Consider the following 13,184-nt stretch of genomic DNA (forward strand, 5'->3'; position numbering starts at 1 on the left):
TACCTGCTTAATGAGTCCTCCAGGCACGCTATTGCTCTGCAGCATCATCTATCAACACCTTCTTGTACTGGCCATGGCCTGTTGCAACAAATTTATACTTTTTGGCAGAAGGAGTGGACTGAGTAGGAGAGAAAGAAAGAGCCAAAGTCAGTATTTTTCTCCCTCAAATCTGCAGTCAAGATCAAATAACAGAAGCCAGAGGAGCACGTGATACAGTTGTCTGGAATCCCAGAGGGCTTGGAGACAGACTGCCCTGTAGTCCCTTCTTGACCCTTCCACATAAGCTCTTTGCACAGACTGACCACCACTTTCCATAAGTGTAAGGTAACACAGTAAGCACTGGATGTGTAATAGGAAAGGAAAGATGCAATGCCAGGCATCACGAGGGAGGACTCCCCTAAGAGCCCTGGTCCCCCAGGCGAGGGTTGACTTCACCCATGGCAAGAGCCAGTTTCATTTACCACATTCTGGCAGCAGTACCGATCCAGGAACAGGCAAGGTACTTTTATCTTCCTCTGCCAGCCTGGACAGTTCGGGCAGCAGCTGCTTGCTGCATTTCAATAGGCATTCCCACAAACGTACCAGTAGGCACAAAACTCCAAGTGTTGATACTGTTTTAGGTTCAGTTCCACTTAATTTTGCATGTTTTCTTTACTCCCAAGATTAAAAAGCATAACAAAAGCAAAGTCAGTCACATTTGCGGTTCAATTTTAGCCTAGAAGGCTGGGGCTCCCAACCCGTGGCCTGGGAACAACATGCTATTCAGTGGACCTTTCAGTGTTACTGGTTATAAAACGATTTTTGCCCCCAATTTTTACTAGGGCTGAAGTGATAGCAGTTCACTGTTAGCAAGAACTCTTAGGTATGCAATTGCTTTGGTAGATACAGGCAGCCCTTGTCCCTACAGAACATCATCATCTTCTCAATACTTTTAACCCAGCTAAGAGCCCTTTTCTTTTTCACAGCAGAGCAAGTGCTTTCATACTCACACAGATACTAACTCACCTTGAGGTTGGTCTCAGGTTTGGGATTGCCCTTCTGTTCCCAAAGGCTTCTTTTACTCACGATGTCTCCAGCCACGATATCCTGAGAAGATGATGTTCTCATTCTTCACTGCTAATGCTGCTGAACATGCCTTTGTTCACATCCCTTTCAAACCCACACATCTGACCTTTTTCATTTATAATATCACATCATCTGACCTATGACAGCTGCAGCTAAAACCCATGACTCTGAAAACTTCTTCCTATTCCCAGTATATCCTATGTTTTCCTCTCTCTCACTCTCTTCAACAAGAGCCTGGATCAGAGATCCAAGACGTTTATTTTTTTAAGTTTGTTAGCTATTTAAGACATGTTAACATCAAGGGGTTTTTTATGTGGAAGGAATTTTGCTCACATAAACACAGATTTGCAACCCATGTGTTACAGAATCAGCCTCGCTTACAATGACCAGAAAGCGAAATTTTGAGCAATACATAATAATCTCTGCATTTTCCAGTCTTACAAGATTTATCATCTTGGTACTAGATCCAACTTCGTGCTCAACAACTGGAGCTCAGTCCTAGCCCCTGCAGAAGACATACGCATTTTCCACACCAGCTGAATTTATTCCCATTTCAAAGCAGAGCCTCAACCAGCATCACAGAGGCTTTCCTAGCTGTACCACCAAGGAACAATTCAGGACTCTAACAGAGATGAAGCAAAGCTCTGAGGTACAAGGCCTTGTATGCTGACAAAGGAGATTGGATCCCTGATATAGATGCCTTTAGAGCTGGTGGGCACCACCAATGAGCCATATGAACAGGCTAACGCAAGTGCAATGCAAGTTGTGCCCAGAGGCCAGGCCTTCTTGCCCTGCAGAAGGCAAGGCAAGTCCTGCAAGTGCCATACCTTACAGGGCAGGGACTTCACAGCAGACTGAGCTGCAACCTCTCCAGTCTCCCAGAGGCTTTTTGTGCTGGCTACCATCATGCTTGTGGTGGGAAGGTCAAGAGAGGGCTGTCGAACAGGTTTTGGAGCCTTTGTGGATGTCTGCAAAACAAATGGAGAAAGACCACTGTCAGGGAGAGTGTGCTTTTTTCCCCTCCCTGTAATTGGAGGTCCTCAGGAATGAGGAGTTGTAAAAGGAGACTTGTAGGGTCTTGCTAGTTTCTGCTAGATGCTCCCACCCTTTAAGCAAGGAACATGAGGAAACAAGGATGTGGCGGCTTGTTAAAGAAGCCTACTTTGTGGTGTGAAGGGAGATAGAGACAGGAGAAAGGGTTGCTCCCATCCAAGGGGAGATGATTCAGTTGTCACCTCCCAGATGGTGAGATTAGGAGGCATGGCAGGAGAGCAACACCTAACAGAGAGGGCTCCTTGCTGGGTGGGGACAGAGAGACAACACAGCAGCCCACCTCAATAGCCTGTGTGTACTGCTCCAGCCTGTCATCGATCTTCGACACAGGGAGGGGAGGCTGGGTCTTCTTTATGCTGTTACTGGAGAAGCAAGAAGAGTATTAAGGTGATCCCCCAGTACCCCAGGCAGAAGGAAGGACTTAGAGAGCCACAGGCAGCCTGTCACTCCTGCCCATACCCACAGGAGGGCCCTCTGGCATCCTCCATTTGGAGGAAGGGACCTGCTTTACCCCAAGGCCCTCATCAACCCTAGAGATACCTTTTCTTTATTGAGCGGTTCAGTGACTCAGTTCTGTCAGTGATCTAAAGTGGGAGAGAGAAGACAAAGATATTACTTTCCTCCATGGACTTCAGATGGATGTAGGTTACCTTGGCTGACCGTAGTTCAAACATTTCCCTTCACTGCTCCCTCACACAGATTTTGGTTAGAAATGCTTCACTCAGTCCCGTGTTCCCACACTGAGCATCCCTTTTCCTTCTTTCCAGTGTAGGTGAGCGGAATCCCAACAAAAAGTACCAGTACACAGTAGCAGCCCAACCAGTTTCAGGTGCAAACCAACAACGTACAGCTTGACTGACAGCTGAAACAGCAACCAAGATCATTTTTTCCTCCTCAAGGACCAGGTATCTTTCTCACTCTGTTTCCTAGCCAGACACAAGAGAGAAAAGTGTGGAAAGACAAGGGGGAAAACTAGAGGCATTGCCAGCCACATCTGCAGAAGAGGAGCCAAGCATAAGAGGTGCACAGGCTTGAGTTACATCACAGCTGATCCACACCAGAGAAGCACACAGACAGGGCAAGTCAGCATGTGGAGCCACCTGCAAGGCAGCCCTTCAGGTCAAGCCATCAGGAAAGATTTTTGCACAAGAGGCTCCTGTGCAAGAACTCTTTGGCCAATACAGGAAGGTAAGCAAACACTTCACAACCACTGAATAAAGGAAAGCTGAAATATTGCTAAACCTCACAGCTCTTTTGTGCCCCAGAAAACAAGAACACAGAGAAAATAATTTTCAAGTCAAAGGGGAGGCTACTGCTTAACATCAGCTCCTACAGAGCCAAGGAGCAACAACCAATAACAAGGAGCCTCCTCTCCCTGTATACTGCTCCCTGTGCCATGGGAAACATCACCTACCAAGTTAGCAGATAAAATGAGAACTTAGCACTGCTTTTTTAAGACACTTTTAGGATGCTGGTGCTAAATTTTAGCTAAGCAGAAGACAAGACAGTGTCACAGAGAGGACACATTTAACAGCTGTGCCCAAGAGCACAATGCCCGTTAGAGAAGAGCACAACCACCAACAAACAGTGTAACCCTGGCTAATAGAGACATGCTAGGGAGAGTCACTCTGCAGGGACCCAACACAGCAGCGTGACAGATATTCCTCCAGCCAGCAGGTTCTGCTGGGCAGGCTGTCTGCCTGCTGCCAGCTTGCTCCTTTGCTTGTTGCTAGAGGAATTGGTGCTTGTCTGAGCCATGACTTCAGAGATTGGGTTGCCCATCCCTCTGGGACATGGATGGACAGGCTGGCACCTCACGGGCCATAACAGCACCCGAAAGGGGAATCAGGTAAATCCCTGCCCATATCTCAGCTTCTCAACCACAAGTAGACAAGATTTCAACAGGGAAAAACCTTGCTAACCCTGCCAGAGAGATGATGTGTTGGTGCAAACCACCCACAGGTGCTTCCAAAAGGTCATAAATTAGCATCAAGTTAAACACAGAGGGGCCTAGAAACAGGCTGTAGGTGACAGTAGATCTCAGTCTAGGTGAGAACGAACTTTTCCTAAGCTATTTGGATACCACCTCCCTCTGCCCTGTAGGGCAATGCCTTGCAGCAAGAGTTGTGCATTTCTCTGGTCCAAAGCACTTTTTAAATGCCAGAAGAAACCACCATTGCTCACTCGAAGCTCACAAGCAGCGTGGAACAAAAACAGGGGCCGGTACAAGGCTTCCCACCTGCCACCACATATCCATTTCAGCCCCCAGGTCACACTGGCCCTCTGAACCCCAAACTCCCTGTCACACTGCACCCCAACATCTGCCTGCCCCAGATGTGTACCTGGCCTCCACCAGCCACAGCTGGCAGGGGAGCTCACCACCCACTGCAGATCCTTTCACCTTTCCGCTGCAAGCAGTGTTTCTGCTGAGCAATCCTGTGCCAAAACACCTTCTTGGTGGTCAATGTGTTTAATTCTTAGTATTCACATAGAGCCCTGCTAGCTGGGGTGTAAAGAGCCTCCTTCCTTTGGAAGGATGCCAAGCTCATATTTTTCCTGAACAGCTTCACTTTTGGCTTTGTGTATTGGTGAGCTCCGACATCACCATTACAAAACACAGAGACTATATTTCTAAACCTTCCCCTGGGCTAATCCTAGCAGCAGCGGTTAAGCTCAGGTCAGGAAGCTATGTGTGTTTTGGGGTTGTAATGATGAGAATTTCAGCACACAAAAGGCACTGGAAGCATTTCCCACATTTCCCCACCGGTCCCACTCCAGGGATATGCTTTGGCCACACCCCACCCCACTTTTCAAACCTAACATTAGCACATAGCCTGCATCCAAACCCACCCTTTCTCCCATCTCTATTTGATTGGACTTGATGATCCCAGAGGTCTCTTCCAACCTAGTTGATTCTGTGATTTTAAAAGGCTTCTTTAAAAGAGCAAGAATCTGATGGCTGTAGATGATGAAGCCTTCCTCTTACTATCTACTTACTGGTGCTAGAGGAAGTGCTCATACAATCCTCCCCATCCAAGAAATATTGACTAAGCAGCAAATAGCACAGATAAAAATGCAAAAAGGCAAAGACGATATCAACAGCAGATTAACAGGCTACCCAGGCTCCTCACCATTTCCCCTCACTGCTATAATCAACAAGTTTAGGGCTCACAAAGACAAAAAGCCATTTGCTACAGAAACCACTTATCTATAGCTATTGTATTTAAAACCACATGCACAGAACTGAGGATTTGTAGCAAACACAACAGAAGTCATGAGATGCAATTCAGGTGTGTTGAAAAAGGAAGTTTCACAACAGCATCAATGCAGACAGATGTGATTGAGCAGGACACGATGCTTCAGAGATCAGGAATCCCAGTTCATTTAAAAAACTTAAGTCATACTCTCTGATTTTATTCTAAGTAAGATAGGGAAACTCCAGTGCTTCAAGTTTTGGGGGTTTTTTGGGGGAAGGGAAATTTCATTTTCTGGTTATGTTCATGTGTTATCTTTGACCAAATTCACAAGCTTAAAGCACATACATCTTTCTCAGCATTACAGTATTCCCTGGAGCCCTTTATGAACTTTAGACATTTATGGTGATTGGCAAAGTATACACAGACAGAGACAGTTACAGCCTCCAACAGCTCAAGCAGGCAAAGCAGGAGGAGAGGAGGCTGACAACCAAGGAAGAAGAAGGAAACAGATCAAGTGATTTGTCCCAGTCTGTAGCAGAAGTGGGATAACAGGATCCAAACCGTATATAACCACAAGCCCTGGGTCATCTTTCCTCATCATTCATTAGGTGCTCTATTGCAATAGCTGCCATCACCTTCAGCGGGGCCCCAGGAGCACAAACCTTCATGGAGCACACTGCAGTGTGCTCAGAGCACAGCTCCTCCTCTTCCAGGCTGGCAGGGCTTGGGGCTTTCTGGCGTTTTTCTGGTGCTTCTTCATCTTCTTCATTTCTCCTTCTCTTCTTTTCCTGAGTGCAGAAAATGAACAAGCCAGGAAGTGAGCTGGTCAAAGTGCTTACTATGCAACAACAGTGATTTTTTTTCCCCTGTCTCCCAGGCTTCCTGCTTTACACTAAACAAACATATAAGCACAGAAACTTTGAGTTCACATCATCTAATTTTGAAACATCCAACAAGAAGCTTGTGTGTTAAATGGGGGGGGAAGGGGGAATCAGAGAAATTTTGCAGGTTCAAGGTTCCAAAATTATATGGAAAGGGGTCCTTGCATCAGTTAATAAAGATTTCTTACCACTACTGAGATAGGAAAAATGTGAATTTCTCATTTAGAAGCCACAAGGAGAGAGAGAAGCTGCCATTAGAATAAAGGGCTAGAAAGAGTCACACACAGTTCAAATGCAAAAAGCATGCTAGCCTCAGCAAGTCAAAATCCATTTAGAACAGAAGATATTTGCAGCTCAGCCACCCTAACAGGCTTGCACACCACTTAAGTTCCTGCTTTTTCTCTCTTGCTTACCAAGAATTACGCCTCATCAAAAAGAGAAAAGAAAAAAATCTCAGCTGGGAGCAATGCAAGATTTAGAGATATATCAAGCCAAAGTGCTCCAAAGTTGCAATAAAGGCTGAGGAGAGAAAAACAAGCAGTAAAATTTAGATTTGAGTTCTCCTGAAGAGCTACTCACTGCCCACAAAACCATAGGAGAAATAGAAGGACTTTCTTTCTCAGTATTGCAGGGACATGACTAAACCACCACAAGCTCTGGGAGCAAACACACCACCTTCACAAGAGGGCAGAGGCTGCCTGCAGTGACCCCAAGAAGGAACATAGGCAAGAGTGCCACCAGCCCCAGGTTATGCCATGACAGCTTGTCTACATGGGCTCAACACCCAGCAGAGTAAGCAGCAATGGCAAGCTGAGTTCTTGAAGAGCAGCCCCCAGCCCCAGCTCTCCCACCAGCCCTATGGAGAGTAGAAGGTCAGCTCCTCATGATCCCACCTCTTGCTCAGCTCTCTCCTCATCTTCCTGCTCTTGGACCTGTTCTTCCTCTTGGCACAGCCTCTCTTCCTCCCCAGTAACCACATTCTCCTCATGGATTTCCTCCAGGCTTTCCCGATCCATCTTGATCTGCTCCAGTCTGACTTCAGCTTCCCTCACAGCACCGTCCTCTTCTTCATACGACTGTCGTGGAGACCTAGAGGTGGGGGAGAGGTCAAAGTAGCAAAACACATTGTTATGAGCCTACAGACACCATCGGGTGCCTCAGACCTCTAGAAATCAAATTTTATCACTCCCCCAAGCCTACAACTTGCTGAGTGTTTTACACCAGGGCTCACAGCCACTTCCATGGTCCCATCCAGTTCCATGCATCCAGATGTAACCACAGTCACATCACACTCCCACACTTTGAGTACCCAGGACACAGCTCAGCTAGGAGTTGTGGCAGAGCTGAAGATATCTGCACCTTTCCACCCTCACCACGAGCGAGAGCCACAGGAAAACAGATCAGACAGACCTGAACACCAGGTCTTGGCCTCCACTTGGACCCCACGCAGAGAGGACACTACCACCATGATGTGGCGCTGGCTCAATTCTCTGCTCTGCTGCAGCCAAAATCCCAGGTCAGCCAGCGTGCTCTGTGGTCCTGATGCACAAACACAGATCTGACACTGCCCCACAGTTCCCAGCATCAACTCAACATGGAGAACCAAACACAGCCTTCCTCTCCCTTAACTCATCTTCCACATTAACAGAGCCTCTGGCTGGAGGAGGATCCAACCAAGAACATGTGAACATGCTTCCCAAGATCCCCCTTTTCCCTAGTGGAAGCTAAACTCAAGGGCAAGGCTTCCCAGCCACTTGCATGGGGTTTTTTTTGTTTGCGAGGCACAGTGCTTTGCAGGTAATGCTACATCCACACCTTACCCCTCACCACAGTTTTACCTATCAGAATAAATGACACCTCTACTCATGTCACAGCCCAGCAAAACAAAGGAGTCCCAAAGCAGCCAGGGTCATCCCTTGGCTTAGGTTTAAAAAAACCACAACGAGGTTTGTACAAGAGAACTCCTTCAGGTCTCCGAGGCTGCAGAAAGGAGACCCAGGAGTATGCTGAAGAAATCAGCTTTTCAAAAGCAGAGCAGCCCATGCCTTCGGGCACAGAGTCAGTGGGAGCACATAACCCCAGAGCTCTCACTGGCTCACAGCCATGCACCAAGATGTTATTGCCATCTTACTTTCCCCAGACAGAGAACAGCTTTCTCCTCCCACTCATTTCTTAGAAAAACACCTGGCTTGTGACAGCAAGGCTAGAGAGCTGGCTAGCAGGGAGCTGCCAAAGGGTAAGGCTGACTCACCGCTTCTGCCTCACCAGCCAGCACCAAAACATTAAAAAAAAAAAAATGTTCAAGCAATGATTTTCCACCCACCTCTCTGCTTCTGGGAAGGCAGCTCACAGGACAGCCACTATCCAGCCCTCCCAACTGACCACATAGGGAAAAAGCTCATACATATGCTGGCTCGCTTGGCTTGCTACTAATCATCCTCCCACAACAGCGAAGTTGCCAACAGCAAAAAGGCTCTGAAGGTTTTGTAGCCCAGGTAACTAGTTTCTCTTAACCAGGATGCCAGCAATGCCTCCCCCTAAAGTGCAAGCTCATATTAAAAATTTAGGCCAGCAGATAGAATGCAGTCTATAGGATGCCTTTTGCACCACAGCAGTTTTGTATGGGAGGCAGTTAGTCTGACCCAGCTCCCACCCTCTTGCATACAGCCGATAGCTGTGGGGGCACAGAACTCCCCCCACAAAGCAAGGAACCAAAACCAAAAAGAAAATGTGCCTTCGCACCAAGGCCCTCCTAGGACACACAAGCTGTTTTAGCTCCATCCAAGGGAAAGTAACTGTCTCCATCACCCCAGTTGTAGCCATGGCCTAAACATCCTTCACATGAAAAAACAGGGTTTGCTCCACATTCAGTTAAGAAGAAGAGACGGGAGCTGGGAAACCCTACCCACAGCACAGCTTGTCCCAGTGTGGGGCATCCCAGACAGACACAGCCTACCTGGGCTCTCACCGCACTCCAAGCCTGTCCTTTGGGTGAGACAGGTAAAAAAGGAGGAAGGAAGAAGCTGCTGAAGGGACTTCCCAGGGCACAGCCACCCACTAGGAAGCAAGCCCAGCTTTTACAAAAAAAGCTCACTCCCAGCAAACCTCCAGGGTCTGAGCCCCTTCAGCTGCCTCTCCCAGCCAGCCTCCAGCCAACAGCCTGCTCACCTATAGCTGCTGCCTTTAAAGCACCACTCCTCTCTGATGGGCTTCGCCTGCCATGGGTGCCACCTCCCCTGCTCAGCACCCTCCTGCCCCGCTACAGAATAAACACAAGCATCACATAAAAACCCAAGGAGCAATTTCTGGAGAGGATAATACAACCTGAGCAGCTAATTCTCTTTTGAAGGCCAAAAAGGGAATAGCAGCAGCCTTTCTCTCTGCACAAACTCTTTGCAAGGGGGGTGGAAAAAGAGGCAGCGTGCCAAAAAGCAGATGGGGCTGATTTCTAATTGCTCTCACAGATGTGATAATCAGTGCTGTGGCGAGGTGCTTGAGCAATGCTTGTGCAGTTGAGGCTGCAATGGTACAGCTTGCAGAGTGGTTTAGCTACAATGTTTGGAAAAAAGTAAGAAAGAGGCGAGTTCTGTTTATTTGTTCAGCGGTAAATATTAATCTTAGGCATTTTTTCAGTCTCAGGGATAAGGAAGAGGTTGTGTCATCACAGGGTGAAATTCCCTATAAAATCAAGCTGCCAAGAGATCGGAGTCCACAGATGTTCACATGCAGGTAGATGGTGTCAAGGGTGGTTAAGGCAGGAGTCCTGGTTCAGCCTAGCAAAGGGAGAGGTGATTGGGACACGGGGACTAAACAGCCAGCACATGAAACGCCTCTCAGGGCTCTTTGCTGCCTGTTTTCCCCCGCTGAAAGAGGAGTCAGGCACAAGGTGGGCTGTGGCCATAACACCCACTATGCTGCCATGAGCCAGGAAGCAGCAATAACAGCTTTTTAGGCTGGCCTGGATTATGTTAGAGGCCATTTCAGCCCCTGCAGCAGCTCAGGTGGCTTAAATCCACTGTTGTCACTCCTCCAAACCCAGGCGTCCTGGCAGGCTGCAGTTGCTTGGACTGCAAAGCTCAAGCCAAACATCCCCGAAGCCCGGGACAGTCCCTGAGCCTGTTCCTCCCCACTAGCCCAAATGGCAGGCGGAGACCATCTGTCCCAGCAGTGCGAGACCTGTCCTGCCCCTCCTCAGGACGGTCCTTTTGCTGGGCACGTTGGTTCCCCTCCCCTTGCTCCAGCTGTGTCCTACCCACCTCTGTTTGCGCTGCTCCAGCTTCTGGGACCAGTCACTGAACCCCTCATCCTCCTCCAGCTCTGAAGTTCCGGATGGCTTAAAGTCATAGCTGAAACAGCAATAAGGAAAATAAGGATGAGAGATGCAAAAAAAACCCAAACCTGGCCTGAAAGAGCCCCAGCCTGATACCGTCCTTCTCTCCCTCCAGTTACTGCATCTTCTTTCCTCTGACTGCTCCCAAATCCCACTGAAAGCCTTATCCTCCATTACAGGAAAGACACCTTTGCTACATGCTTAGGAGTACCCTTGTAAAAGAGGGTCTCTGAGGGCATCACTGTGAGATGGAGAGGAAGAAGGAGCAGCTCCGTGTCTCTGGCAGGAGCACCCTGCTGCCTGCCTCGTCTCTGGGGCCACACGCAGGCGAGCAAAAGACAAGCAGCACATCAAACCCAAAAAAGTCCATGGTATTCTTCTGCACCAGAGCTGGCCCTAGGTTGTTTGGACCAGAGGTGTTTCAAACTCAGTTGCTGCTTGTCCTATGCTTGTACACAGTCCCATAGAAAACAAGTCAGCAGGAGTCAGCCTGAACAGATCGCTGGATGAGGAAGGCACGAAGACCCAATGGTCAAGACACTGGATCAAGTTCTGGGTGGGATCCTCACATTCCCCCACAGCTTTGAGCCAGTCACATGCACTTGCATGACTCTGTGAACACCCTACTGCTGTACGGAGCCGCAGCCCTCCCAGGGTGCGCAGCTGCCAGCACGAGATGCGGGCTGGCCGTGCACTGGGATTGTTGGGTTTTTTCCTATTTCTTTCCTTGCATTCACAAGGAGAATCACCTCCCGGCTGGGGGTCCTAAATGGGCAGCCATGTTGCAAGCATCGGCCTGAGGAGGTGGCTTCCAGATGTTTCTGGGATGCAAGGGCAGTCACCTTGCTGGGAATGGGAACCAGGATGTGGGGCCCACAGATTAGTTTAAAACTCAGAGATTCCAAATACGTAATAAATGCAGGTGAGTCTTTTCTTTGCCTTTCTGGACTCTTAGGAGCGTCAGGAGATGCTTAGTCTCCTCCATGACCACAGCGGCTTGAAATATGGGGCATTTCTCTGAGATTCGGAAGTCTCATATTGAACTGAGTGCAGGAGCTGAGGGTTTACATGTGCCCTCGCCAGGCTCACCAGGGAGGGTAGCAGGGAGTGCACACTGAAAACAGCTGCTCAGCCACAAGTTTGAGCACAAACAGCTCCTGCCGCACTCAGACTGCTGAGTGCATACTGTGTTGGTCTAGGACATCGCAGCCCAGGCTGGGGTTATTTTCTGCTGCGTGTGTAGCTTCGGATGCCCCAGGACAAGGCTCAGAGAAATCTGATGCAGAGCCAAGGACAGGACCATGGATCTACTGAGTCCCAGGTCAGGGCTTTAGGAGAGCTGCAGCCTTGGAATGATGCCCAAGGCAGAATCGCGCCAATATATGTGGCCCCCAGCCACAAACGTATGCTCAGGCTATCAGAAAAGCTCCCAGGGAGCAAGGGAGACCGGCCAAATGCTGTTTGAAGACTGGTCACTTCCCTGTGCCCCTCTTCAAACCCGGCCCCAGGGGAAGCACCGAGCCAGCACAGCCCCATCAGCATCACCTAAGCTGATGTCCATCCCTCTGGTTCCCAAGGTTTCGCGTGTCCTTTCTGCAAACCCACCATTTTGGGGGCTATTTCTCTTTTTTTTTTAGTGGGGGAAGGGAGGAGAGGAGCTTCGCTCTGTCCCTTTGGTGCAAGGAAATGCTGAGGGCGGGTTTGCACAAACAGGAGTGACATGGATGGGATGAGTCCCAGCACGGACAGAGCCAAGGGAAGGAGGGGGTGGTGTTTACACAAGAGAGAGCAAAGCTTTTCAGAAGATTAATAGCCAGGGCTGACCCCAGCTGCATGAGCAAGCCCAGGTGGCTGTCAGCAGCTGCAGAAGAAACCAGGGGATGGCTAGAGAAGAAACATCCTTCCCGGTGAAACCCGGCCCAGCAAGCTCAAGCATTGTGGAGCAGGGAGCAAAACCCCTCATTTTAGGAGTTCTTCTTGTCATTGCCCCATTTGCAGATGTTTAAGCACTCAAATTTGGTCACTGCCAACGGTCCCGTGGGGTCAGCAGCGTGTCTGTGCCTATGCCTACGGGACGAGAGCCTGCAAGCTGGGTTACTGGGGCTGCCGCACACTGCTCTGTGCCCGAGGCCGCTCGCAGCATCTCCTGGAAAAGCAGAGACCAGAGACCTTGTCGGCCATTTTAAAGACTTTTGAGAATTATTTTACAGCCCCTGTGTGAAGGGAGGTTTGGAAAAGCTAACAATTATTATTACTTTCCAGATCTTCTGTTTGCTTTTAGGGCAGACTGCAGTGAGTTTGTCTGCAGAATATCACTGGGTATATTTCCACAAAAAATTTTGAAGCTTCTTTGCAATGCTTTTAGACACAAAAAAAAAAAAAAAGTCCTGAATAATTTTGAAAGTATCTGAGAAAAAAAATGATATTTTCATGGAAAAAAAATAGATTTTTATAAATTGCTTTTGCTATTTTTCTGGTAAAATGAAGCTGCTGCTGCTCTCTGACTGTAATCCCAAATCTTGCTGCCACTTTTCCGTTGTGTTCAATATATTTAGAAATAAGTTGAACACATAAATAGTGGGGAGACTGGGGTCTTTAAGACAGTTTGGCAACTTGGCGTGCAGACTGGTTTTTGTGCCAGCCCGAATGCTGCACAGC

At 48.5% G+C, this 13,184-nt stretch overlaps 1 protein-coding gene across 3 annotated transcripts in view; it reads right to left on the reverse strand.

Moving 5' to 3' along the window:
- The window catches only part of LSP1 (lymphocyte specific protein 1), a 52,783-nt gene that overhangs the window by 11,747 nt on the left and 27,852 nt on the right, over positions 1-13,184 (reverse strand). For all 3 annotated transcript variants that reach the window (XM_068399963.1, XM_068399965.1, XM_068399964.1), the window contains exons 3-10: positions 10,453-10,542; positions 7,090-7,285; positions 5,978-6,103; positions 2,659-2,702; positions 2,399-2,480; positions 1,893-2,033; positions 1,006-1,086; positions 4-118 (exon numbers count right to left, since the gene is read on the reverse strand). In XM_068399963.1, the coding sequence (XP_068256064.1) occupies positions 29-118; positions 1,006-1,086; positions 1,893-2,033; positions 2,399-2,480; positions 2,659-2,702; positions 5,978-6,103; positions 7,090-7,285; positions 10,453-10,542 (850 nt within the window). In that variant the 3' untranslated portion in view covers positions 4-28. The remainder of the gene's footprint in view (positions 1-3; positions 119-1,005; positions 1,087-1,892; positions 2,034-2,398; positions 2,481-2,658; positions 2,703-5,977; positions 6,104-7,089; positions 7,286-10,452; positions 10,543-13,184) is intronic.

The sequence above is a fragment of the Nyctibius grandis genome, chromosome 4 (assembly GCF_013368605.1).
Source record: "Nyctibius grandis isolate bNycGra1 chromosome 4, bNycGra1.pri, whole genome shotgun sequence".
Taxonomy (NCBI): Eukaryota; Metazoa; Chordata; class Aves; order Nyctibiiformes; family Nyctibiidae; genus Nyctibius; species Nyctibius grandis.